This window comes from Dryobates pubescens, chromosome 29, assembly GCF_014839835.1.
Source record: "Dryobates pubescens isolate bDryPub1 chromosome 29, bDryPub1.pri, whole genome shotgun sequence".
NCBI lineage: Eukaryota > Metazoa > Chordata > Aves > Piciformes > Picidae > Dryobates > Dryobates pubescens.
In genome coordinates, this window is record NC_071640.1 from 4,202,391 (window position 1) to 4,227,144 (window position 24,754).

Genomic DNA, 24,754 nt, shown 5'->3' on the forward strand with positions numbered 1-24,754 from the left:
CGGCAGCCACGACGCGGGTCGGCGGTTCGCAGACAGCTCGCGGTCCCCCTCTAACGGCGGCAGGGGGAACGCCATGTCCACCCAACCGTCCAGGCCGCCCCGGGCGCGGAGGACAGGCTCCAGCCGGGCGTCCCCAGCGCCCCGCGGGTGGATGCCCGTGGGGTAACCGCTGCCCCAGGGCGGCGAGGGCCGGCAGCGGGAGACGCCTTCATGGCTCTAGGCTACAGCTTCCAACACGAACCGGGGGACGGGGGGCGGGGGCAGGACTACACTTCCCACCGTGCTCCGCGGCGGAGGGAGCCCGCGATCCCACAATGCACCGGGAAAAGGCATTTTAATCATTATGAGACCTTTTTTTAGATAACACGGAACCGCCCGCCGCGGCACCGTTAATAAACGGTAATGACCGTGATTGAAGCCCCCTGCGTGCCCCCTGCTGTGGGTCCTATCCCTGACCAGGGCCACTGCGGCCTTCACTTCCGGCGAAGCCGCAGTAGAACTACACCTCCCGGCATGCGCCGCGTCACCGCACCTTTCCGCTTCCTGCCGCGGCGGGAGCGCCCCCGTCCCCTCGGAGGGACCGCCGGGCCGAGGCGGTGACAGCAGCGGCAGCGGCGGTGGGGCCGCGGCAGGGTGGCCAGGGCGGGGCCGCGCAGCCGGAGCCCACCGAACTCCTCGTCTCCCAGCGCGGCCCGGCCGGGTTCGCCGCGCCCCTCGGGCCTGGCAGGGTCACCTTCATGGGCGGGCGGTAGCGCGGGGTGCCCGGGGCCTGGTGAGGCGTCGCCTGGGCAGAGCGGGGACCGGAGGCGGCGGGGCCCGGGGCGATGTTCGTGCAGGAGGAGAAGATCTTCGCGGGGAAGGTGCTGAGGCTCCATGTGTGCACCATGGAGGGTGCGGAGTGGCTGGAGGAGGTCCCCGAGGACACTACGGTGGAGAAGCTGAAGGAGCGATGCCTGAAGCACGTAAGGAGAAGTGTTCCGTCCCCCGGGGCTGCCCTGCGTCCCCAGCAAACCCTCGGGAGCGTCGAGTCTCGCTGGGAGGGAGCGGGTGTGAGGCACAGATAACGCCGAAATCTCAGCTCTTTCTGTGATATGCGGCGTGTTCCGGGCTGGGACTGAAAATCTTGGTCGGAGGGAAGGGCAGGCGAGGCTCCGCTGGAAGAAAACAGATTTTTTTCCCAACGCCCTATAAACATAAGTAAACAAGTGGGGTTGTGTTCTGTTTTCCTGGTTTGCCGTGTCTGCCAGCCCTCCGAATGACTTAAAGCTGTTCCCTGTAGGAAGAAAATGCCAGTTTCGAGATTTTTTTAATGTGTGTGTTGAAAAACGAGCTGTGGGGCGAATTACTCTGTAGCCTTTAGTTGCAGAATTTCGGTGTGTGTTTCGTGGCATCGTTAGTGACCAGCAGCTCCTGCATGCACTTTATGAGCTGGTGACGGTGGGTTGCAAGGTACTGGTGAACAGGCTTCGGGTGATTTCCTCTCAAAAAGTGTAGCCTGGTGTGTGTCTTGTTTCTGTTTAAGAACAAAGAGAGTTGCAGCTGTGGAGAAGAACTTCCCTTTTTGAAGGACTTAGCACAGCCTTACCCTGTGTTGGCACAGTAGCTGGTGTGGGGAGATAAAAGGCTGGTCTAATGCTCTCCTCGTGTTCTGAGCTGTAAGGTCTTAATGGACATGTCCAAAGAGTAAATTGCTAATCACTGTCTGGAAGAGGAAGCACCTAAAATGCCTAGGCACGGTCTGTTGGAGTCCAGCTGGGAAACACAAGCTCTGTACTCCCCTGCTCAGTTACCACTGGTGTGTTCATGGGTGTTAAATGTTAAAACCAGTGGATTCAAAACTGTTGGAATGAATGTTGAAGATCTGCCATGACATTGGTTTGCTTTAAAGCAAAACCATGATTGACAACAACAGCATGTAAGGTTGTGCCCCATGAGCAGTACTGTCCCAAAGTGTCATTTTGTACCCAACACAACTCTGGCAGCTTGAGTCAGAACCTGCTGAATTTCTTGCTGACAGATTTACTCAGAGGTGTAACTTCTTTGTGGCAAAAGCAAGGGCCTCCCTCCCCATCTTAATTTACTCAATCAGATTTCATAAGGGCTTTTTCCCCCTGCTTGTGTCTTCAAAGTCTTGCAAAGGATTGGGGTTGGTTTTGATTTGCTTTGGGGGTTTTTGTGTCTCTTTGTTTCATAGAATAGAGCTACAATAGGAGAACACATCTGTAATATGTAATTATTTAGCCCCCATTTGAAGGGCAAAAGGTTTTGTTTTCTCAATGAGCAGTTTGTGAAGGGTGATCAGCAGCCCATGTGCTCTCAACTTCAGGCCTCCTGGTTCTTTGCTTTCAAATGGAACCTCTGGCAACTACAGGTCCCAGCAGATGCTCTTTTTTCTTCTCCCATGGTCTTTGTAAGTGCCTTTTGATTGAGGGATGAGAAAGGCTACACTTGGGGTTGCTTTGTCTGTGGCAGGTGTGAGCCTTCTTGAGGGGAAAATGGAGGTGCCTTGCTGAAACCTATGAGGTGCAAGGTCTCTCCAACTGTTTAATTCATGGAAGAAGTTGAGTGCTCCACTCTTGTCCCTCTCCAGTGCAGCTGGATGGTTAAGCAGCAGAGTGGTGCAAAGACTCCCAAAGCAGGGTGAGCTACTGATTACATGGATGTGTGCAGAGCTGAGAGGCCTTTAATTATCAGGAAGCTTAATTGAATAGAGGCTTGCATTGCAGTGCGAGTCAGGGCAGCAGACAATTGATAACTTGGCTTGATGTTTGATTTCATTCTCTCTGCTGCTTGGTGCTAATGGTGTGGATTTGCATAACCATTATGGATAATGTATAGTTTTATGGAGGGGAAAAATAGAAGTGGAAGAATCATGACTCCTGATCATGAGTGCGTTGCAATGAATCTTGGTAGCACCTTGAGATAATTTATGCAGCCATCTCTTGTAAGACACTGATTATTATGTTCCCTAAAGCCTCTGAAATCATTCTTTCAGGAAGCAGAGGAAGATAATATTTGGAAGGAGGAAGGGGCCACTTTTCCCTCTGTAACATTCAAATGCATGCTGACCTCTGAGGTGTCACTCTGAATGTCTTGTCTGAATTTTATGGGTTGGTTTTTTTTGTTACAGACAAAGCAAAAACCCCCAAACCCTCCCAGTAGTTTTGTTTCTTGACCTCTAACAACTTAGTAGTGATTATATGTTGTTGAGCTGTTGCCTTCAGTAATGCCCTCTGTGTATCCTGTGAACAAATACTTGATGATAAGTTGTTTCTCTTGCTAGTAATTTTTTATCTCAAGTTTCACCCTCCGGTGTTCTCTTGGAACAGTCTCTTCTCCTTGGGCAAGGCCCCAGTGCCTCAGCAGGAGCAGGCCCTGAGCTCTCCTGTGGTTTCCTTAAAAAGCAACTCTTCTTTCAGGGCCAGATTTGAGAAGGCTTGGCTCAACCACTGAAACTCAAGCTTAACTTAAAATATTTGTATGATCCATAATCCTTGCGCCCAGCATTGGCAGCCCAGGTGCAACAGTGCTCCGGGCAGGCCTGGTTCTGATGCTCTCATTGCTCCTTGCTGAGGCTGGACCTTGTTTCTGAAATACTGATGGAGATTGTGGTCATGCACTTGGGGTGCACAAATATGGGCTCTGTGTGTGTCTGTAAGCTCTGCCTGTGATTTTCCTGGCAGTGTGAGACAAGGTTTTATAGCTTCTGTGCTGCTGTTCCCCTTTGTCTTACTGCCTCAGTGATACTCACCTGGGGTTTAAGGTATGATAAGGAGTATCTGTGGAACTGAAATGCAAGATGCTAGCTCTCAGAGAACAGAGATAAGGTAGGTTCATGCCCCTGGGCATGTTTTGGATACTTTGTGAGGGATACAGATGGTTTAAACCACCCAAGCTTAGTAGTAGGGAGTGCCAGTGCTGCTTTCAAATGTTTGTGTTAATAAAAGCAAACAAAAAATGCTTTTTCTTATTAAAAAAAACCAAACAGAAAGCCTTGTGGTTTCCAGGCTTTGCAAGCAGCATTTGGCATCACCAGGGCTTACAATTGAAGCAGTTGCTCAGGCACCTGTGAACAAAGGTTTCTCACCTGCCTGGCAAAGCAGCCTGCCTGAGCTCCTGTGTTGTAAAGAAATGCAAATATTGATGCTGGAAGCAAAACGATGAAAGAGCAGATCCTCTCCTCACAGTGCCTTTGTACAAAAAGATGAGAGAGAGAGAGCTGCTCTTCCCAGCATGCTGTGCCTCTGATTGCTGGGGAGCAGTGCTTGGTAAGCCCAGTCATGCCCTGGGCCTTTGAGGTGCAGCCTGAGTTCTCTGCTTTCTTTCACTTGTGTGACCCACGCTTCCTCTGCACCGTGCAGGGAGTCCTCCTCCCTTCACTGCTCTTCCTGTGAGTTACCAGTGCTGGGCCCTCTCCGAGCAGGAAGATGGTTTCAGTTCAAAGCCTTGTATTCAATACAAAAGAACACTGTATTTTGGCAGGTATGGTTCTCATGAAGCAAGACTCCACAGTGAGATCTGGATGGTTAGTGGTGGTGGTTCCTGGTGGGCTGTTGAGAGCTAGCAGAGTCACGGGCTGTTGAGGTGGCCTTTCTGTTTGCAGGGCATGTTATGATAAACTCATTTCACTAAGCAGCCTCTTTACTATAGCTACTGTCCATACATGCATTATTGTTCTAGGCAGCTGCTGATGAAGTGGTTAGAGGAGCAGGATGTAAGTTGAGGTGTCCACAGAGCTTTTTAAACCAGCAACTTCTATTTTTTTCCACTCTTTTACCTATTAGCATTATGATTACACACACCTCTCCCACCCCCATTAATATGTGCTGAGGAAAAAGTGGATAATAGGTCTGTGTCATGTCCCATCCCAAACATGCACCTCCCAGCTCCCATTTCTGAGTTCTTCTTCTTGGGCTCTGACTCCCAAGATCTGTAACAGGAACATTTTGAGCTTGTTCCTCTAGAGGGAAGCTGTTCCACTCATGTACTCTCACACATTTTGGGTAACTAATCAGATCAATTTCAGGAGGTACTCCCAGCTGCTTCAAGGCTTTAATGTGTTCTTTGGCTTTTGTTCAGCAGTTAATATGATGAAGGATTGGTAAAGAAGCTACTGTTAGACAAAGCAGGACTCTAGCATTCTCCCCTCAATCTTTTTGAGCTGGGAAGGGACATTTTTTGCAAGGGCTTGTTGTGATAGGATGAGAGGAAATGGATTTGAGCTGGAAGAAGAGAGATTTAAACTGGACATTAGGAAGACATAAGGATGGTGAGACAGTGGAACAGGTTGCCCAGGCAGGTTGTGGATGGCTCTTTCTGAAGGTGTTCAAGGCTAGGTTGGATGGAGCTGTGAGCAACCTGGTCTAGTGGAAGGTTGGAACTAGATGATCTTTATGGTCCTTTCCAACCCAAACCATTCTATGATCACTGGGGCACCAGAACTGTAGAGAAGGTCAGATAAGGAACCGAAGATCAGTGATGAAAACGAGCCTGCTGTGTTTGGATAAAGAGCAGGCAGCTGAATTTTCCATCCGTTGAGTCACAACAGAAAAGGTGATGATGGACTGAAAGGTTTCCTTTGGAGGAGGCTGGTGACAGATGTTATGAGGAACAGGACTAAATGCTCCATCAGTTGAAGCAGTGATGTCAGGGAGGTTTCTGGAAATGGCTCTGCTACGGGAAAGGCGAACACGGTGTTCTGCAGACGTGCTGCAAGGAACATGTGCTGAAAGAGGTGTCATTAAAAGCTGGGGGGTTTGTGAGCAGAGCAGGTGAGGTCAGCATTAAGTGGTGAGAGCAGCAGCATCAATTTTGTGGGGTGGGTTGGTTGTTATTTTTAATTCTGCCTTTCTGGAACTGCAACCGCTCTGCTTGCTTCTTCCACTCAGGCGAGTTAAAAGCCTCGAGATGCACTGATGTAATGTTCTTGAAATCTGTCCCTGTGGATCTGGGAGCCACTCTGGTGTGAGGATGAGTCAGTTCAAGGCTTGTGTGTGCACATTCTTTTTCAGGATTTGAACTTGATTTCCTACTCAGTTAATTGAGACACAGTTTAGAATGGTAATGAGGAACTGAGCAAAGCATTCATACATGGGGGGGAAAAAAGAATCTACTGTGTGCTGATTATTTATGGCTGAGGAAGAAACATTGTGCACAGAGCTTTTTGGTCAGTGCTTTTTAGCAGGGACCCAGGTTAGGACTCCAGCAGCCAACTCGCAGAATGCATCAGGTTGGAAGGAACTCTCAAATGTTGTCTTGTCCAATGCACCTGCAGTGAGCAGGGACAGCTCCAGCTAGAACAGGTTGCTCAGGGCTCTGTCAACCTTGTCCCTGAATGATTCCTGAGATGGGGCCTCCACCACCTCCCTAGGCAGCCTGTTCACAATGAGGGTAGTGAAATGCTGGCAGAACTTCCTCCTACCATCCAACCTGTATCTACCATGCTCTAGTTTGAAGCCATTGCCCCTCATCCTATCACCACACCTTCTAAACAGTCCCTCCCCAGCCTTCCTGCAGGTCCCCTTCAGATATTGAAGCTCTCTGGTGCCCTTCAGATGCTGAATCTGATTCCAGCCTGAAACAAGGTGCAGAAACTGTAATTTCCTTCTCAGTTTAAGGTCACATAAACCAAAATCACTGCTGGCTGTTGCTTGTTTAGTCTGCCAGTGTGTGTAAATATTAATTAGGAGGTGAAGCAGAGTCTCTCCTCTATTTTGACACCAGTTACAAATAAGAAACACACTGCATTGTTACAACCTGTAAAAACACTGGGTGCTCTTTGTAGATTTGCATTCTAATTATATTAATTGCTACCCTCAAACTTGTCAGGAGATCTGTTGCAGGGTTCATGTAGCTGTGGCTCCCAGGGCATCCTTGCTTTGGCTTCAAATCTCTGGGCCTGAGCATAGAAACAGCACTCAGTGTGAAGAGTGACAGAGATCTCCTGTAGTGAGAGAGTGCAAATCCCCACTTGGGGTGATTGTGCTGTAATGTTAGGTCTTTGAGACTGGCTGTTTAAAGGTTTTTTAAGACCATAATTAGTTGGAACTTATGGGCTGCTCAGGGAGGTGGTGGGGTCAATGTGCCTGGGGGTGTTTAAGAAAAGCCTGCATGAGGCTCATAGTGCCATGGTCTGGTTGATTATTTAGGGTTGGGTGATTGGTTGGACTTGGAGGTCTCTTCCAACCTGGTTGATACTGTAACTTAAGTGTAGCAATCCATTTAACAGCATTGAGGATGACAAAGGGACTGGAGGATCTCACTTAGGAGGAAAGACTGAGACACCTGAGGCCATGTAGCCTGGAGAGGAGAAGGCTGAGGGGAACTTGATCAGTGTCTACAAATACCTGAAGGGTGGCTGTCAGCAAGATGGAGCTAGTCTCTTCTGAGCAATACCCAACGATGGGACAGACAAGGGGCAGTGGGTGTAAACTCAACCACAGGAAATTCCATCTCAACATCAGAAGAACATTTTTCACTGTGAGGGTGACAGAGTACTGGAGCAGGTTGCCCAGAGAGGTTGTGGTGTCTCCTTCTCTGGAGATCTTCAAAACCCACCTGGTTCCTATGTGACCTGCCCTAAGTGGCCCTGCTTTGCAGGGGGCTTGGAGGTCCCTCCCAACCCCTAGCATTCTGTGAGGAAAGAAGGGTTAGAATCCTTCCTTTTGGTGGTTAGTCTTCCCATCTAGGAGCTTGGATGTGCAGGTAGAAACCTACCACAGTCAGTGGTGTTGCAGCATAAATCAAGCTGCAGCTTCTTTCATAAAACACATTCTGTGCACTGGCCTCTGGCATGTTGTGTGGTTATTAAGAAGCCTGTAAATGATGGCACAGTTTGTATGTGGAGAATCTTCAGTGCAGAGCACAGTGATTCATGCAGTGAGCTTGTTTCTCTCTTCTGATCTTCCAGTGTTTATCTTCTTCTGCAGTGTGTACCTGGGAGCCTGGAGGATCCAAAAACTGTGACACATCATAAGTTGATCCATGCTACTTCTGAGAAGGTGCTGACAGACACAAAAACAGTGTTGGAGGAAAACATTCAAGATAGAGGTAAGACTGCCTGGGTGGGATTATATCCTATCAGCTTGGAAACATGAGGTTGTGTTGAACTAGTTAGCAAGTTCCAAACAGTAACCTTTTAAATGTCTGCTTTCTGATTTGATATAGGAAGCTCAGAAGTTGGCCAAAATAAAAGGGAGGAAAAAAAAGACTTTTTCTTCCTCAGAGAGAGCACCTTGAGCAGTTTGCTTTTCTTTACTCTTGCCTTTAAGAGTTGAAAAGGAATTAGGAGTGTTCAATAATCAATAAGTTTTTAAGATACTATTTTTATGTCTTTTGAAGGCTTTTTTTGTTCTGTCCTTAATTCCAGGGCAGCATTTATCCTTCAAAACAATTCAGAAGTAGAATAGAATAGAATTAACCAGGCAGCTGAGTATTCCCAGGCAGACAAACCAATGCTTTTGGAGGGTTTCTTGAGGTTTGCAGGTCAAGCAGAAGGGTGGTTGCTGAGGTGTAGCTGAGTGTCTGCAGTTTAGAGCTCATTCTGCCCTCTGCAAGTGTAGGTCAGAACCCATGGTGCTGTAGTATCATTGACTGCAGTAGTGTGTGAGGTGTCTTTGCTCCTGAGCTTAAAGGTGTAAAGGATCATGTGAAACAAAAGAAGATTTAAAGATGAGAGCTGGAGTCAGTTTTCACCAGACAGCTGAAGGTAGTGGTCCCTTCCTAGGCTGGATGTTAGGAAGAAATTGAGATTGGCCACTGAAATGTGCTGCCCAGGGAGGTGGTGGAGTCACCATCCCTGGAAGTGTTTAAAAAGAGCCTGGATGAGGCACTTGGTGCCATGGTTTAGTTGAATAGATGGTGTTGGGTGACAGGTTGGACTTGATGATCTCGAAGGTCTTTCCCAACCTGGTTAATTGTGTAATTCTCTAAAGGGCAGTGGTGCAGGAAGGGAGAGAAGCAGGGCTGCTGTAGGCTGAGATACTGCCTGAACCAGAGACTTGGCAGGAGCAGAGTCCCTGGGTTTTTGCCCGAGTTCCTGCAGGCTGGAGAGCAGATGTCATGACCAGGAGGGCTTGGTGTCTCTTCCAAGGCAGTCACCTCTCACCTTTAGAGCAGAAGGGGAGCTGAGAGGCGCCCAGGCTGAGGGCGCTGTGTTATTTCTAGGCGAGGCGCCGGCTCCTGCTGAGGTTTGAATTGCAGCTTGCAGCAGCTCAGCAGTATTAACTGTGTGCCCCTCACAAGCTGCCAGGGGAAAGCCTCTTCACTCCCTTTCCCCCTGCAACGTGCTCTGCCTCTCCTGTGCTTTGTCCGTCAGGGGAACAAGATCACAGCCAGCAGCTGATGGCCACCGGCTGACTGCGCAGGGCAGCCAAGAGTCAGCACATGGATCCTCTCGCCTTGTGATCAGCTGGACAAATGAGGGTTAACAGCCTGCACCAGCTGTTGCTCTTGGCTGTTGTGTGCTGAGCCAAGCCAAGGAAACTTGTTGTGCAGAGCACGCTTCGTTTGCTTTTTAGCTGCTTAATGCAACGGACTAAAAACCCTGTGTCAGGCTGGATCTGGCTGAAGGGCTGCAGATGCTGCACAGACCCCTTTAGGGCTCCAAGCTGTTCACCCTCAGAATGTAGGTGGGAGTAACTGAGGTACTAGAAACTTGTAAAGCATCACTTCATCTCCAGAAAAAGGGTGCCTTGGCAGTGGAAGTCTGACCAGCTGAAGTGAAGCTTGTGCCAGGTGTTGTGGGATATCTGAGACTGGTGACCTGTTTGCCCTTGACAGTTGCCCTGCTGGGCTACCAGTGATGCAGCCTTGCTCTAGACTGAGTCACTCTGCTGCCATTCACACACAAAGGTGAGCTTTAGCGTGACACTGAAAGCTTGGTGCTTGCTTTGCTCCTCTGGAGATCACCCAGTCCAACCCCCTTGCTAATTCAGGGGCACCCAAAGCAGGTTTTTCAGGATTGCAGTGTCTAGGCAGGTGTAGAAAGTCTCCAGAGGAGACTCCACAACCTCTCTGAGCAATCCATCACCCCCAAAGTGAAGATGATTTTTCCTTAGGTCCAACTAATAATGGACCGTGTTTGGAATTCACTATGCACTAAGGAGCAGCAGACACCTAAGGGGAGTGTAGCCTGTAGGCTTTGAAGTGTGAAAAAGGTCTGGTGCTACAGTGGAATTAACACAGAATTCATCTCCAGGAAAAAGTGGATTTCTGAACTGCCTTAGGAGAGCTCTTCTCACACTGCTTTCTGCTGCATTTCAGTGTCATTCTCTTTGCAGATGTCTTGCTGTTGATCAAGAAGCGTGCACCACCTCCGCTCCCCAAAATGGCAGACGTGTCAGCAGAGGAGAAAGTGAGTTTGGAAAGACTTCTGCCCTTCATTAACTGCTTTACTAATGAGCTGCAGAAGGATTGCTGTGGTGCACTCTTGTCTGTAGAGGCAAATGCTGCCTGTTAAATTCTAGGGAAGTTATTTTATCCTTCTTCCAAACTTTGAGGAAACTGATTGATTTCCCCCCCCCCCCTTTTTTACCTTAAGATGTGCCTTAGACTGAGACATGCAGGCATGCCCTGTGGAAGTGGTTATGGATTTGATCTTTGAACACAGTAACAGCTCTATAAGCACAGTTCAACAGGTGCCTTGCTTTATCTCAGTCTGAAAACCCAACAGGAGTCTGTTGATTTGTTGTCAGGCTGACTTTGTCTGTGGCTTGTTACCCTCTAACCAGGTGTCGAGCTGAAGTGTTAGCCCTGGACTGTTCTTTATTTTAGTGGAATGCAATTGTTACTGAGGGTCAGTCATGCTCTCAGGATGATGCTTATGCATGAGTGATACTGCAGTTGATGTTATCACATCAACACTTTGAGCAATGCTTGTGCCTGACATTGTGATTTCTAGATGTCACTACTTCATCCTTGCACAGCTTTGTTTCTTCTTGCTTCCTGTAGGTATTGGTGTATGTCTCTGTGTCCCTTCCTGTAGGTATTGGTGTATGTCTCTGTGTCCCTTCCTGTAGGTATTGGTGTATGTCCCTCCCTTCAGTATGGTCTTGCCTTGCAGAATGTCACTGTAAAGCATAACTTACCAGACTGGGAAATGTTTCTAGCTGTCCCTTGTTATGTTTTCTCCTGAACTATGAGCATGTACTGAAAATCCAAGGCACCATCTACCTCTGCATGATACCTGCAAGTGATGAAGCACTCCCAGTGCTGAGCAGTTGAGTGCTGGTCTGAGCAGAGTGTTGGCACATCTCAACAATCTGTGGGTTGGAAGAGAGCAAGCTATGAGCAGAGCATGGTCCTGGGCACTGAGACCTCTGTTCTCTCCCATGTTTGATTCATCACTTCCCCTCTTTATGCTGGGATTTCCCTGTGTGTTTAGGTAAGAGAAATAGGAAATAAGGGTTGAAAGTGAGGCAAACCAACAGGTCCAGTTTTGCTCTCTAAGTGCAGAATGATTCTGGTGCTGTTAACCCCCTGTATTGCTGGACTGCTCTTTCTCTTAGCTGCGAGTTACAGAGCACTGCTTGATGCCTTGGTGAAGGATAAACTGCTCTCAGCTATGCTGTGTTCTCTGTTCTGCGCATAATGGGTTATGAAACCTGATCATATTTCCTGTCCTTCAGAGGAAACAAGAGCAGAAAGCTCCTGATAAGGATGCCATTCTCAAAGCAACTGCAAACCTGCCCTCTCGCAGCGTGGATCGCACCGTGGCCCATCACAGCATGAGGGATGTAAGTATTGCACTTGACTTAGACTCTCACCCTAACATCCAAGTACCTTTTGTGTGACCTTTTCTCTTGCATACAAATGTGTTTCTCTTTCCTTTAGAGGAGAAATTCAGATGTATGCTACAGTAGATAGCTAAAGAGCTAGACTCTGGTCATGCTGTTTAGTGATAATGAAATGCTCTGTTGGAAGTTGTCATTTCTAAATGTTTCATTGTCCTTGGGAGAGCTTCAGTAAACATGCTCAAGGTATGGCAGATGTGAAGTTAGGGAAGTTTCTTTCTTCAATCTGAAATGGTTCAGGTGTTTGCAGTGGTGGTTTCTCTTCCATGGTTTTGAAAAGAGAAGCTAAGTACCAATTTTGACTTCAGTTATTGAATGCTGATAGAGTCTCTAATGCTGCTTTATCATCAGCAGCATGGGGACTGTTCTACCCTTAGTGCTACAAGGGGTCTGAAGCAACCAATCTGCCAACATATCACTTGCTGTCAGTGTGCCCTAGTAACTTAAAGGAGACAGTTGGCATTTAAGCTGTTTACTGGCCACCATGACCTACTGAGCACAACACACTTAAACCCAAATGTCCAGCTGAAAGGAATTTGTGATGCTGCAGTTCAGAAGACATCTTTGATCTGTAGTGTTCAAGTTTAGATGACTAGGGAGCAGACTAGGAAGGCTCCTTGTTTCACAGAAGCAAGGAGCACCAGTATGAACCTACTGTAACAGTGTTTTTGCAACACCTGGGCAAGATGGTGGGCCTGTTTCTGTGTTCCTGAGCACTGCACATGTGGTGGTGCTACTGGGCAGCAGGCTGTGGGAGGAAAAAAGACTTCTCTGCCCAGTAGGTTTTACTTCCACGTAGCACTTCCCAGGAAAGACCCAGTGCTTCTTGAGAGGCTAAGCAATGAAAATAGAGCCCTGATAAAGCCACATTCTGTCCAGATCCTAACAGTAGATAAATTGAACTTCAATGATGTCTGGTAACTTCCTGTCTAAATGTTTTGACAGTTTCCTTTCTTGCAGTTCCAGACAGAGCTCCGGAAGATCTTAGTGTCTCTCATAGAAGTTGCACAGAAATTGCTAGCGCTGAACCCAGATGCAGTTGAACTATTTAAGAAGGCAAATGGTATGAACTTACCTTTAATAGTTACTAGTTCAGTCCTGGGAACTTGGTTGGGTTTTTTTGCTTCCATAGCAGAAGAATTGGCTGACGAGAGTGGAGTCCAGGCCTTGGTGTAATAGCAAAGCTACTGCCAGCTTTGTGCCAAAGATTTCACCTTGTGGAAATGGATTGTGTGCAAGTGGTGAATTTCTGAGGTACCTTAGGGATGGATGAGAAGTTCCATTTAAAAAGGAAATAGCAGTGAAAAAAAGCTGGAAAACTTCATCTTGCACTTTAGGGATGGTAAAGAATGGTTTAAAATACACAAGGAGATAGCAAAATGAGGAGAAAATGAAGCTATTGATTCAGTTTGTGGCAAATGCTCACTCTTGAGGCCTGCTACTGCCAGATAAATCTTCAGTGAGTCTCCTGTACATTTATGTGGAATACCATGGTCCTGTGAGAGTTAGCTGTCTTTTATTTGAGATCTTGAACACATCTGGCCAAAGTCTTTGTCCTGGAAGAATCTATCTAAGCCAGACCAAGCTGACTGCAGCAAATCAAATGACGAGACAGCAAATTTGGGGCAGAAACAAAAGAAGGGATGGAAGAAAAGAATGGAGTTTGAACTTAACACATGCCATTCCATTGAGAGAGGGGTTTATTTTTAGCTTGAAGTCAATCTGAACATTGTTTTGTTTGTGTATGTGTAGCCATGCTGGATGAGGATGAGGAAGACAGAGTGGATGAGATAGCTCTGCGACAGCTTACAGAAATGGGGTTTCCAGAAAGCAGAGCTGTCAAAGCCCTTCGATTAAATCAGTAAGTGTACTCAGCACACTGCCTGTGAAGTACTTGAGATGGTTAAAATGAAAAATTGCATTTTTTTTTTCCCCCCCTCTAAAGTCTCCTTATGTGGGTCACCTAAATCTAGGCTGGAGAAAGCAGTAACTCAAAGAACAGTGCTGCCTCAGGCAATGCGCAGGTGGGGATAGCACAGGGAAGGGGAAGTGGTGCTCAAATTACTCTGGAGAGAAGAGCTGGTCTGCAGTTCACAAGGCTGCCAGGTTGACCCTGTTCCCAACTGTGAAACTCACATTGTCTTCTACTGTAGAGTTCAGATTTTGCAGAGAAAAGAGCAAACCAAGCCCATCCACAATGGTCTTTCAGCTACAAAAAAATACCTCATGCTGATCTTTTGAAAACATCCTGAGAATATTGTGAAGTCCAGACAGTAGCTGTAGGGAGATGGGAGGTAATGTGCTGTTTCTCGTGCCCCAAGGAGAATCAGCTGTGCAGCCTCACTCCTGAGAGAGATTTGTTAGACCACTCTCAAATATCTCTAATGATGGAGAGTACATTCCAGTCCCTCTTTTCCAATACCTCTCTCTACTCAGACCTCTCTTATGTCCTTCATTTTCTGTGTTGTAACCAAAAAGCCAAATAGGCAAAGGCCTTCCTCTCTATGAACATGTAATTTCATGTGAGATATGGGAATCACTACATGTTCAGCTGCCCTCTTGTTACGTTTGTTTCCTTCACTGCTCAGGTAACCTTGAGCACTTAACTGTGTAGCAAGTGACCGTGTTATGAATCTGATGTTCTGCTGCCTTGGGCTGACCTCTCCTTTGAAAGAACAGATTCCCTCTTAAGCCAGAGTGGAGGAAGAGCAGAGTGGTACCCATCCAAGTACAGTTCCCTGTGTTCAATTCTGCTCTTGCTCAGGGCATATTGTGCACATACAATGTTTTTCACCCTCTTTCTTGTGTCATTAATGGCATTCCAGATCTCGGGTGTCTGAGCGAGATCTCGCTAAGAAGCAAGAAAGCAGCTTGCAGCTGAGATGTGGTTCCACGTAAATTTGGAACATGCTTGGCTTGCAGTTTTGTCAACAGTTGCAAATAGCTGGTGTCACTCTGTTGTGAAGCACAGCAGATGATGTGCAGAATAAGGTGACTCCCTCAGAAATTGCCTCTTAAATTCTGGGTTGCAGCTGTCCAAGTTGGACTTCATTCCTCTGTCTTCCAGGCTTCAGAGATCCATCTGAACGCACAGAGAATTAAGGTGCTTAGAGTTTTGCTCCAAAACTTTGATTTACGACTTTCCAGACATTAATGAACCTGGAAGTTAGTATACCATAGGTATAAATGGAGAGGCAAATGTATGTGGGATGCTGCTGCACATCTGGAGTGCTGCTTATCCCTGCGCTTTGATTTGTTTTTCAGTATGTCAGTGACACAAGCCATGGAGTGGTTGATAGAACATGCTGATGACCCTACAGTGGATGCTCCACTTCCAGGTCAGACTCCATCAGAAGCCACAGATGAAGCTGGTGCATCCTCTGCTGAAGCAACTGCAGGTCCTAGTGCAGAGGCAGGTGGGGAAGAGGCCAAGGATGAGCTGACAGAAATATTCAAGAAGATCCGGAGGAAAAGAGAGTTTCGTCCAGATCCACGAGTATGTGGTGTTTATCTCATTAGATGGCTGCTAGGGTTGGAAGGGACAGTGTGGGCACCATGGAATCCAAATAGCTCTACAGTTAATAAGTTAAATGGGACACCTGGGTAGGTGTATATTATGCTGGCTCGACAGTGTTTTAGTGGAAGTCTTCAGGGGCTGTTTAAATTCAGGCTGCTGAAAGGGATATTAGGTAATGAAGGCATTGCTGTCTCAGGTCACAGGATCTAAACTACTGACACTGTTATTTCTGCACCTGAGAATTCACTGATGGGACTGAAGTGAGCTGCCAGACTCCTGGCATTGCATTTCATCACTGCTGTCTAGGAAGGAAGGGCTGCAGAACAGGAGTAGGTCCTTTTGCTGTAGAAAAGGACAGAAGGGCATTTTGTTAATTTTTAGAGGGCAAAGAAAAGTATCACCAGCAGATTTTAGTCTTGCAGCAAATGCAAGGGTTAGCAGCTTTTACTTCAGCATGCAGCATTAGCTGAAGGGAAATTCAGTGTTGTTAACACTCTGCAGAGTCACCAGGAGGTGCTCTTCAGAACCTGGCACTTAGCTCTTGTTTCACGAGCAGCCCTTTCTTGAGACCTGGGTTAAAAGCTGCAAATGTATTTGATGACCTGGGTACAATTTCTAAGTGATTAAACATTCTCAAAACAATATCCAGGCACGCTTGTCTAAATGCATCACACTCACCAGCAACATAATAAATCTGGGAAGTGAAATGTAATTGAGTGAATGGAACAAGTGCATGTGAAGCTTGAGCCATCGGTGAGATGAGAACAACAGCTTTGTGACCTGAGAAGAGGGTCTAAATTCAGGTGTTCCTGTCCTGCTCTTCTCCTTTCTCCTGGCCTGTATCAGGAACAGTGTGGCCAGCAGGAGCAGGGAGGTCATTCTGCCCCTGTACACTGCGCTGGTTAGGTCACACCTTGAGTACTGTGTCCAGTTCTGGGCCCCTCAGACTTTCTGGAATGAGCCCAGAGAAGGGCAACAAAGTTGGTGAGGGGTTTGGAACACAAGCCCTATGAGGAGAGGCTGAGGGAGCTGGGGTTGCTTAGCCTGGAGAAGAGGAGGCTCAGGGGAGACCTTATTGCTGTCTACAACTCCCTGAAGGGAGGTTGTAGCCAGGTGGAGGTTGGTCTCCCAGGCAACCAGCACCAGAACAAGAGGACACAGTCTCAAGCTGCACCAGGGGAGGCTTAGGCTGGAGGTTAGGAAGAAATTCTACATGGAGAGAGTGAGTGATTGCCCATTGGAATGGGCTGCCCAGGGAGGTGGTGGAGTCACCATCATTGGAGGTGTTTAGGAGGAGGCTTGATAGGGTGCTTGGTTGCAAGGTTTAGTTGATTAGGTGGTGTTGGATGATAGGTTAGACTTGATGATCTTGAAGGTCTCTTCCAACCTGGTTTATTCTATTCTATTCTTTCTACCCCAGGTGTGCTTGCTCCTTGCCTTACTTTCAGTGCTGAGGATTTGAACTGCCCTTAAAGATGTCTTCTTCCATTAAAAAAAGGCTCTTTTAATAGAGAGTAGTGGAAAACTTGGTAGATAAGATTACTTAGAGGTCTACAGGTAGAAACAATGGGGTCTTTTACCCCAGAGAAGGTGAAAGGATGTGATTGTTCTCATCTCTGTTTTAAATATTACCTTTGTTAAGCTGTGCCAATCTGATCTAGGCTGTCATTGCCCTGATGGAGATGGGATTTGATGAGAAAGAAGTGGTAGATGCGCTCAGAGTAAACAACAACCAGCAAAATGCAGCCGTGAGTACTATGTCACTTCCTTACTGTCCTCTTAGTCTGTTCAGCTGATTGTTCTCATGGTTGAAGGGGTGGATGTTTTGGTCTGTCATAAAGCCCAGCTGTTACTGGAGGTGAAATGAGCACTACCTGTCCTGTGCCTCTTTCAAATTCAATACACAAGCAGAATACAAGGAGTGAAGACTTTGTAGAGTAACTTGGCGTGCCTGAGGTTGAAGCTTATCTGCTTCAACACCTTTGGAGAAGCTCCCTCTCCAGAGTCTGCAAGAGAGATTGTGCTATCATGAGAAAGGAAAATGTGTTCCAAATAATTAATTCCTGGATAAAGCACAGGAATAAAGGATGAAGCAAAAAACTCAAGCCATGCAGAGTGTAAATGACCATTCTGCAGCAAAGCATTCTACAGTTCATGGAATTAAAAGAATAGGAAGGTTTTCAAAGGCTGGTGGATATGCTCAGGAAAATTTATGTTGACACAGCTGATAGCTGAGGAATCTTCTCTCAAGCATCCAGTGCTGGCTGCTGTTAGAGAGGATATAGTGCTGGGTGTTATTTCAGGCTACCACATTGTGAGCATGTTGATGAGGTTGCTTCGAAGCAGGACATAGATGGGGTAACACCCATCTTCCCTGAGCTTTGAAGCATCCAGAGCTGGTGTAACTTTATTACCATGCCCAGGCACTGCTGCTGTTCCTGTGGAAATAAAAGGGGTGTGGGAGCAGCACAGAAGTGAACAGCAGCCAAGTGTGAAGAATGGAGGGCTTGCTCTTTAACTGTGACAGAAAACTGGTTTTTAATGTGCCATATTAGTCAAAACTTTGGAGACACTGATTCTAATGGAACCAATATGAAATCTATTGTGCCTGCTGATCTCTTTCAGTGTGAATGGCTGCTGGGAGACAGAAAGCCTTCTCCAGAGGACTTAGATAAGGGCATTGACACCAACAGCCCTCTCTTCCAAGCCATCTTAGAAAACCCAGTGGTACAGTTAGGGTTAACCAACCCTAAAACTCTACTAGGTAAGTCCTGCTTGGGTTCCTGCTGTGTAAACACTGTCTGTGTTGTCGCTAGCAAGTAGAGACTGGGTGATGGCAGCCTGCTTTGTGGGATAGGTGCAGCTCTCTACCCTTTCTCTCCCTTTCAGCAGCTGTATTGTTTGCTTCATACTGCAACTCAGCTAAACCCAGAGCAGAACTCAGGGCCATCCCAGAAACGATGCTAATTCCCCAGGCTACTGGATTACGCTTGCTGAACTCAGAACTTTAATAGCTGCTGGCTGCAATGCTGTTGTGGATTTAGGAGACCTTTTGTGTGCTCCCTTTGGCTACAAGGAGAAAAATCAGGAATGTCTGTCTAGAACCCTGATTATCTCACAGGAAAAACAAGGCTGTCTCCTGTTGTAGAGCTTACTGTGTGTCTCAAGAGTAACCAAACAAGAAGTCTGAGCTAAAGCCTTGCTATCAAAGCTGAGATAATGTGTGTGAGAACACATCCCCTTGCTTGGGTGTCAGCTTGGTGGTACAGTTTGTGAGCACAGCAAGTACCCACAGACCCTGACAGTGAAACACAAATCTCTGATGAATTGCTCTCTCTGATGCTGTGGAGGACAACACAGAAGAATGAAAGGCATTAACTCTGAAGTGCATCTGGAGTTCTGCATTTGCAGTCTTTGGCTTCAAACTTGGAGGCAGTGCTTTTAGCTAAAGGATGTATGTGCAGCTCTTGCAAGAGAGCTTTTGAAAATACAACTTTAAAAGCAACTGGGAGAGTTTGCAAGGTTTTAAATCCTTCAGGAGCAGAGCCTTCCCACTCTTGATATCTGAACAAATGGTCTCTTCATTTCCATGGAGGGTTCCATACTGCAGCTCAGAATATAAATAGAAAATGAAATGCTGTTATATGTGCTTGCAAAGCTTGGAGGAACATCAGGCAATATATTCCTGATGATACATCTGCAAATTGCTTAGGTCACAGATTTTAGTAGTGAGTGTATGCATTTAATTGGATACTTGAGGAATGTTGATAAATCTCTGGTTCTAAGCTTTTGAGTCTGTGTAAAATAATATTAAGTGGTGAAAGGTGAGAGCTGCTCTTTATCCTGGGCTTTTCTGTAGGCATGCTGCATGACCTTGAGCAAGGTATTCATGATGAGCCTTTCAGAGGTGCTGGGGACTTGCAGCTCCCACTGATGTCGCTTGGAGCTTTGTACACTAACGCTCTGGGGAAAATTAAGGCCCTGACCTTGGTGCCAGTCTGCCAGACTCTTACAACTGACATTTTAGTGACTTCTGCATAGGTCAGGTGTGCAACTGCCTTTTTTTGTCCTGTTCCCTAATGATTGCTCCAAATGGCCAGTAGCCCAGCTCAATGTCTGTCATAAGGCTTATAAATTATTGCCTGGACAATTCTTGTGCCAGATTTGCAGCTTAGCTCTTGCAGTAGCTGTCTGGTTCCTTCAGTTAGGTAGAAGGGTGAAAACCAACACATTAAAAAAGAAACCAAACTGAAGAACAAAGCTTATTGCAGAGACAACTGTGTGCAGAAAGACATCTTAAATATTTGGGTTGCTGGCACTGTTCAGAAATGGAGGTGATTGTTCTGCACAGGCACAAGGTATACTGCCTGGGATAGAGCTGGCTGCCTCCCTGACATTCTTTAGTCTCTGAACACCAGGAAGGAGAAAGCACATGATGCTCATGGGGAAGATCATAGAATCATAGACTGCTTTGGGTTGGAAAGGGCCTCCAAAAGTCATCTAGTCCAACCCCCCTGCAGTGAGCAGGGGCATGTTGCATTAGATCAGGTTACTCAGAGCCTTTTTGAATCTGGCCTTGAATATCTCCAGGCATGGGGCCTTAACTATGTCCCTGGGCAACCTGTTCCAGTGTTCCACCACCCTCATGGTGCAGAACTTGTTCCTAACATCCAGTCTAAATCTAATTTCACACCATTGCCTCTCATCCTGTCACTGCAGGCCTTTGTAAACAGTCCCTCTGCAGCCTTCTTGTAGCCCCCTTCAGATACTGGAAGGCCACTATTAGGTCTCTCCAGAGCTTTTTATTCTCCAGGCTGAACAACCCCAGCTCCCTCAGCCTGTCCTCATAAGAGAGGTGTTCCAGCCCCCTGATCATTTTCATGGTCCTCCTCTGGACCTATTCCATCAGGTCCATCTCCTTCCTTTCTGGCTTCATGGGCCTCTGAAAAGATGAAACTCTGAGGAGCCAATTTCTGCTGGCTCTGCAGCAGTGGAGTTGAAGAGGTCTTCCATAGGAGTATTGGCAGAGAATGACCCAGTTGTAAGATGGACTTTCCTAAATGGATGAGTTCCTCCGTAGCATGATCCCTGCTACCACATGCAGACATTTGCTGAGGCTTTAGCTCTTCAAACTCATGTTCTTGAGGTGTTGGGAGATTGGCTGTAATCCAGGCCGAGTATTTCATCAGCCTCTGTCTACAGTGAGTTTATTGCTGTGGGATGGAGAAGGAAAACCATCCTGTGGCATCCCAGGCTGTGGAGTGTAAAGGGCAAATGTTTATTCCCACCAGTTCGGAGTCATGCTTGCCCATGGCCTTTGAGCTGTAGCTCTTTCTAACTGTCCTCTTGTTGAAGCTGGGAGCTGGGGTTGTTTAGCCTGGAGAAGAGGGGAGACCTTATGCTCTCTACAACTACCTGAAAGCAGGTTGTAGACAGGTGGGGGTTGGTGTCTTCTCCCAGGCAACCAGTGGCAGAAGAAGAGGACACGGTCTCAAGCTGCACCAGGGGAAGTTTAGGCTGGGGGTGAGGAGAAAGTTCTTCTCAGAAAAAGTAATTGGCCATTGGGATGTGCTGCCCAGGGAGGTGGTGGAGTCACCATCCCTGGAGGTGTTCAACAAAGAATTGATGTGGCACTTGGAGCCATGGTTTAGTTGTCAGGAGGTGTTAGGTATTAGGTCGGACTTGATGATCTCTGAGGTCTTTTCCAACCTGCTTGATTTCTGTGATTCTGTGTGAAGCATCCCCAACGTCTGAAGCCTTCTGCTGACCAAAGTGCTAACAGGAGCTTTGCAATTTCTTGGCAGCCTTTGAAGACATGCTTGAAAACCCCCTGAACAGCACTCAGTGGATGAACGACCCAGAAACCGGGCCCGTCATGCTCCAGATCTCGCGGATCTTCCAGACGCTGAACCGCACGTAGAGGGCGATGCCAGTCCGCTGCGCCGCTTCCTCCTGCCCCTCGCTTCACCTTCCCCTCCTCGGGAGGGAGCATGGATTGCTTGGAGAGGGGGGCAGATGGAAGGGGGGAGGGGAGGAGATCCCCTTGGAAAGGGGCTCTCACGCAAGAGCTTAATGTAGTTAGGGCCAACTGAAGTGAGTTGCCTTGTGGATGTAGTGTTAGGGGGGAGAGGTTTGAAGGCTTGCTTCTGTTTTCAGGTATTAGGTTTAAAATAAAATATATCCAAAAAAACCATAAGAATAACAATAATTAAAAAAAAAAAAATAGGAAAAGGTTTGGTGAAAACAAATAAGAAGCTGCTTGATGGAAGGAAACATGACCATGCTTGTTACAAAAGCCTGTGGCAGTAGTTTTCTGGCCAGTTCTGCTAGCAGCTGGCTGGTGTTTACAAAAGGTCACTGACCACTAGCACAGGATGTTCATCATCTCCACACAGTATTAATTTATGGCTTACATCCAACCAGAGAATGCTTTTTAAAACTGATTCTTAGAAAATGGTTTGGGTGGTTTTTAAACACAAGTCCCACTCTTGGGAGAGCAAGCACCTCCCCAGCCAACCTCTGTTGGGTGTAACTGAACCAGGATCAGCCAGAGGTGGGAGGCTTTTAATAAATAGCATTATTTTTGCCTATTTATTTTTCTGTGTTAGTGCTGATGGCAGTCCCACACTGCCTGTGCTTGGAGGAGACTCTGGCAGCCACCTTAAAGATGCAGTATCTCCTTCACAGCACAGCTCACTTCACCAGGACTTGGATCCTTGAGCAGGCTGCAGTTCACGCTCTCCCATAGCCTAGTGCGAGGAGGGATAGATTCACGTGGCGGAGTGGTATCCATTGTTCTGTGCACAGCTTTGGAAGGGGACACTTGAGGGGGTTTTTTTGACTTTGTTTACCAAAAAAACCCACCAAACTATTTGCATGGGGTTTTCTTTGGTGATCTGTAAAGCAGCAGAACCCACTGAGGTTTCTGGCTTGTTCAGCGCATTTAAAAAGCACGCTTCAAGTTGTTGTTTTCTTTGAGATTAAAAGTGTGTCTTCTCAGTGCTTGTTTTTACCTTGGAAACACCCAGAATGTCAGGTTGTGTCTTTCCTATTGGGTCAGGATGATCTGAGATTTCAAGGTGGATTTCAAGGAGTTGTGAGCTTTTAAGAACAGAACTCACTGTGGCCTAGCTAGCTCGTTTTTATGATTGAATCAGAGAGTGGCCCAGGCTGGAAGGGACCTCCAAAGGTCATCTAGTTCAACCTCCCTGCAGTCAGCAGGGACATCCCCAACTAGATCAGGTTGTCCCTAGCCTTGTCAAGCCTCACCTTGAATATCTCCAGGGAAGGGGCCTCAATCACCTCCCTGGGCAACCTGTTCCAGTGTTCCACCACACTCAGAGTAAAGAACTTCTTCCTGATCTCCAGTCTAAATCTGCCCTTCCCTAGTTTGAATCCATTGCCCCTGGTCCTGCAGACTCTCCCCATCCTTCCTGTAGACCTCTTCAGGTACTAGAAGGCTGCTATTACATCTCCCTGGAACCTCCTCTTCTCCAGGCTGAGCACCCCCACCTCCCTCAGCCTGTCCTTGTAGCAGAGGTGCTTCATGTCCCTCCTCTGGACTCTCTCCATCATGTCCATGTCCTTCCTATATTGAGGGCTCCAGACCTGTACACAGTACTCCAGGTGAGGTCTCAACAGAGCAAAGTGGTAGAATCACCTCTCGATCTGCTGGCAACACATCTTTTGATGCAGCCCAGGATGTGATTTGCCTTCTGGGCTGCAAGCTCATACTGCCTGCTCCTGTCCAGCTTCTCATCCATCAGCACCCCCAGATCCTTTTCCACCGGGCTGCTTTCTAACACCTCATCCTCCAGTCTGTATTGATAGTGAGGATTGTTCAGGCCCGTTGAGCTCAGCAGGTGTTACCTTCCTAACAGGCTGACCAAAAATGGCATTTCTTTTCAAATTCACTTCTGATGATCCCTGTCCTGTCTTGTGCTTCCCAGCCCTTGGTTATTTTTGTTGTTTGAAAGGCAGGCTAGGCAAGGCCTGCCTCTCCAAAATGCAGAGCAACCAGCTGGAGACCCTGTCCTTAAATAGCACAAAGGTGTCCTGTCAGGAGAGCTCCCAAAGAGGTGTGCAGCTCACCTTGTGCTGGTGTCCTGTCAGGAGAGCTCCCAAAGAGCTCTGCAGCTCACCTTGTGCTGGTGTCCTGTCAGGAGAGCTCCCAAAGAGCTCTGCAGCTCACCTTGTGCTGGTGTCCTGTCAGGAGAGCTCCCAAAGAGCTCTGCAGCTCACCTTGTGCTGTGTGTGGGGTTGTGCACTTGGGGTTTTTAAACAAAAAATGCAACAAGATGCAACCCGAAACCCTGCAACAAGTTTTGGCCTGAACTTGGCATCTCACCTGTGCTGTTTTGCAGTCAAGGCACTGAAGTTGCCAATTTCACATAATTAATATGAAGGGTGGGGAAGATCAAAACAGCATGAGATTTTATCTCCACTTACTATCCCAGGAGGATGATTATTTATTGTTGTTATTGTCATTTCGTATTAAGCTTTTACGCTTCATGGCTGCTACAATATTTGCTTTGTGCATTTAGAAACTCCAAGCTTTTATAGAGGAGTTGCTGCCCTTCAAATGGGACAGTAAAGCCATTTTCCTGGACTCTTACTAAGAAACAAATTTGACACATGCCCTTAAATTATAACCTTCTCCCATAGCTGTTCAGAGTCCTGCAGCCCTGTGAGTTCAGCACGACTCATGAAGAGTCATGACTGAATATTGCTGTGCTGTGAAAGGTTTTGATTAGTTTGTGTCTCCCCCCACCTTTTGTTTTTTCTGTTTTGGTTCCTTAATCCCTGAAGCTTTTTGCCTCTAATAATCCCAGAAGACACCAGGACTTGAAGCTCTTTGTTTATAGAAGCTCATGCCCTCTTCTACCAGTCATGATTCTTGTAAATACTGCTTTTATTGGGTGTTTTTAGAAGGCAAAGCCAGGAAAAACTACCCTGTAGTTTGGGGATTTTCTGGCTTCTGAATGAATAAGGGCAGGTTGTGGTGTAGCCAACAGATACTCTGGTAGCAGCCTTGGTCTTTGAAGAGCATAAAGGCTTATTAAAATGCTGCTTTTGATTTCATGCTCAGACTCTGGAGTGACTGTAGAGCTTCCAGACAGACCAGGTGAGGATCATCTGTCAACTTCAGAGTCACCTAGAAGTTTGGTATTTGGTTTGGTGGGAAAATGGCTTCAAGTTGTGCCAGGGGAGGTTTAGCTTGGATGTCAGGGAAAAAAAAAAAATTCTTCTAAAGGGTTTTTAAGCCCTGGAACAGACTGCCCAGGGCACTGCTGGAGTCCCCATCCTTGGGGGGATTGAAAAGCCATGTGGATGTGGTGCTGAGAGACATGGGCTAGTGGTGACCTGGCAGTGCTGGGTTAATGGCTGGCCTTGGTGATCTGAAAGGTCCCTTCCAGTAAGACAATTCTGTGATTCTCTGACTGGC

The 24,754-nt window shown here is 47.1% G+C and overlaps 1 protein-coding gene across 2 annotated transcripts; it reads left to right on the forward strand.

Moving 5' to 3' along the window:
- Positions 1–553: 553 nt before the first annotated feature.
- UBAC1 (UBA domain containing 1) lies at positions 554–21,491 on the forward strand. 2 transcript variants are annotated; one of them, XM_054174492.1, is made up of 10 exons: positions 554–962; positions 7,929–8,049; positions 10,281–10,354; positions 11,628–11,735; positions 12,738–12,855; positions 13,545–13,653; positions 15,057–15,288; positions 16,971–17,057; positions 17,935–18,073; positions 21,114–21,491. In XM_054174492.1, exons 1-10 carry the CDS (start codon positions 825–827, stop codon positions 21,227–21,229), a joined length of 1,242 nt encoding a protein of 413 aa, XP_054030467.1. In that variant the 5' UTR covers positions 554–824; the 3' UTR covers positions 21,230–21,491. The 2 variants fall into 2 exon arrangements, with proteins under 2 accessions (XP_054030467.1, XP_009905759.2); XM_009907457.2 differs by having other exon boundaries at positions 12,753–12,855.
- The last annotated feature ends 3,263 nt before the right edge of the window (positions 21,492–24,754 follow it).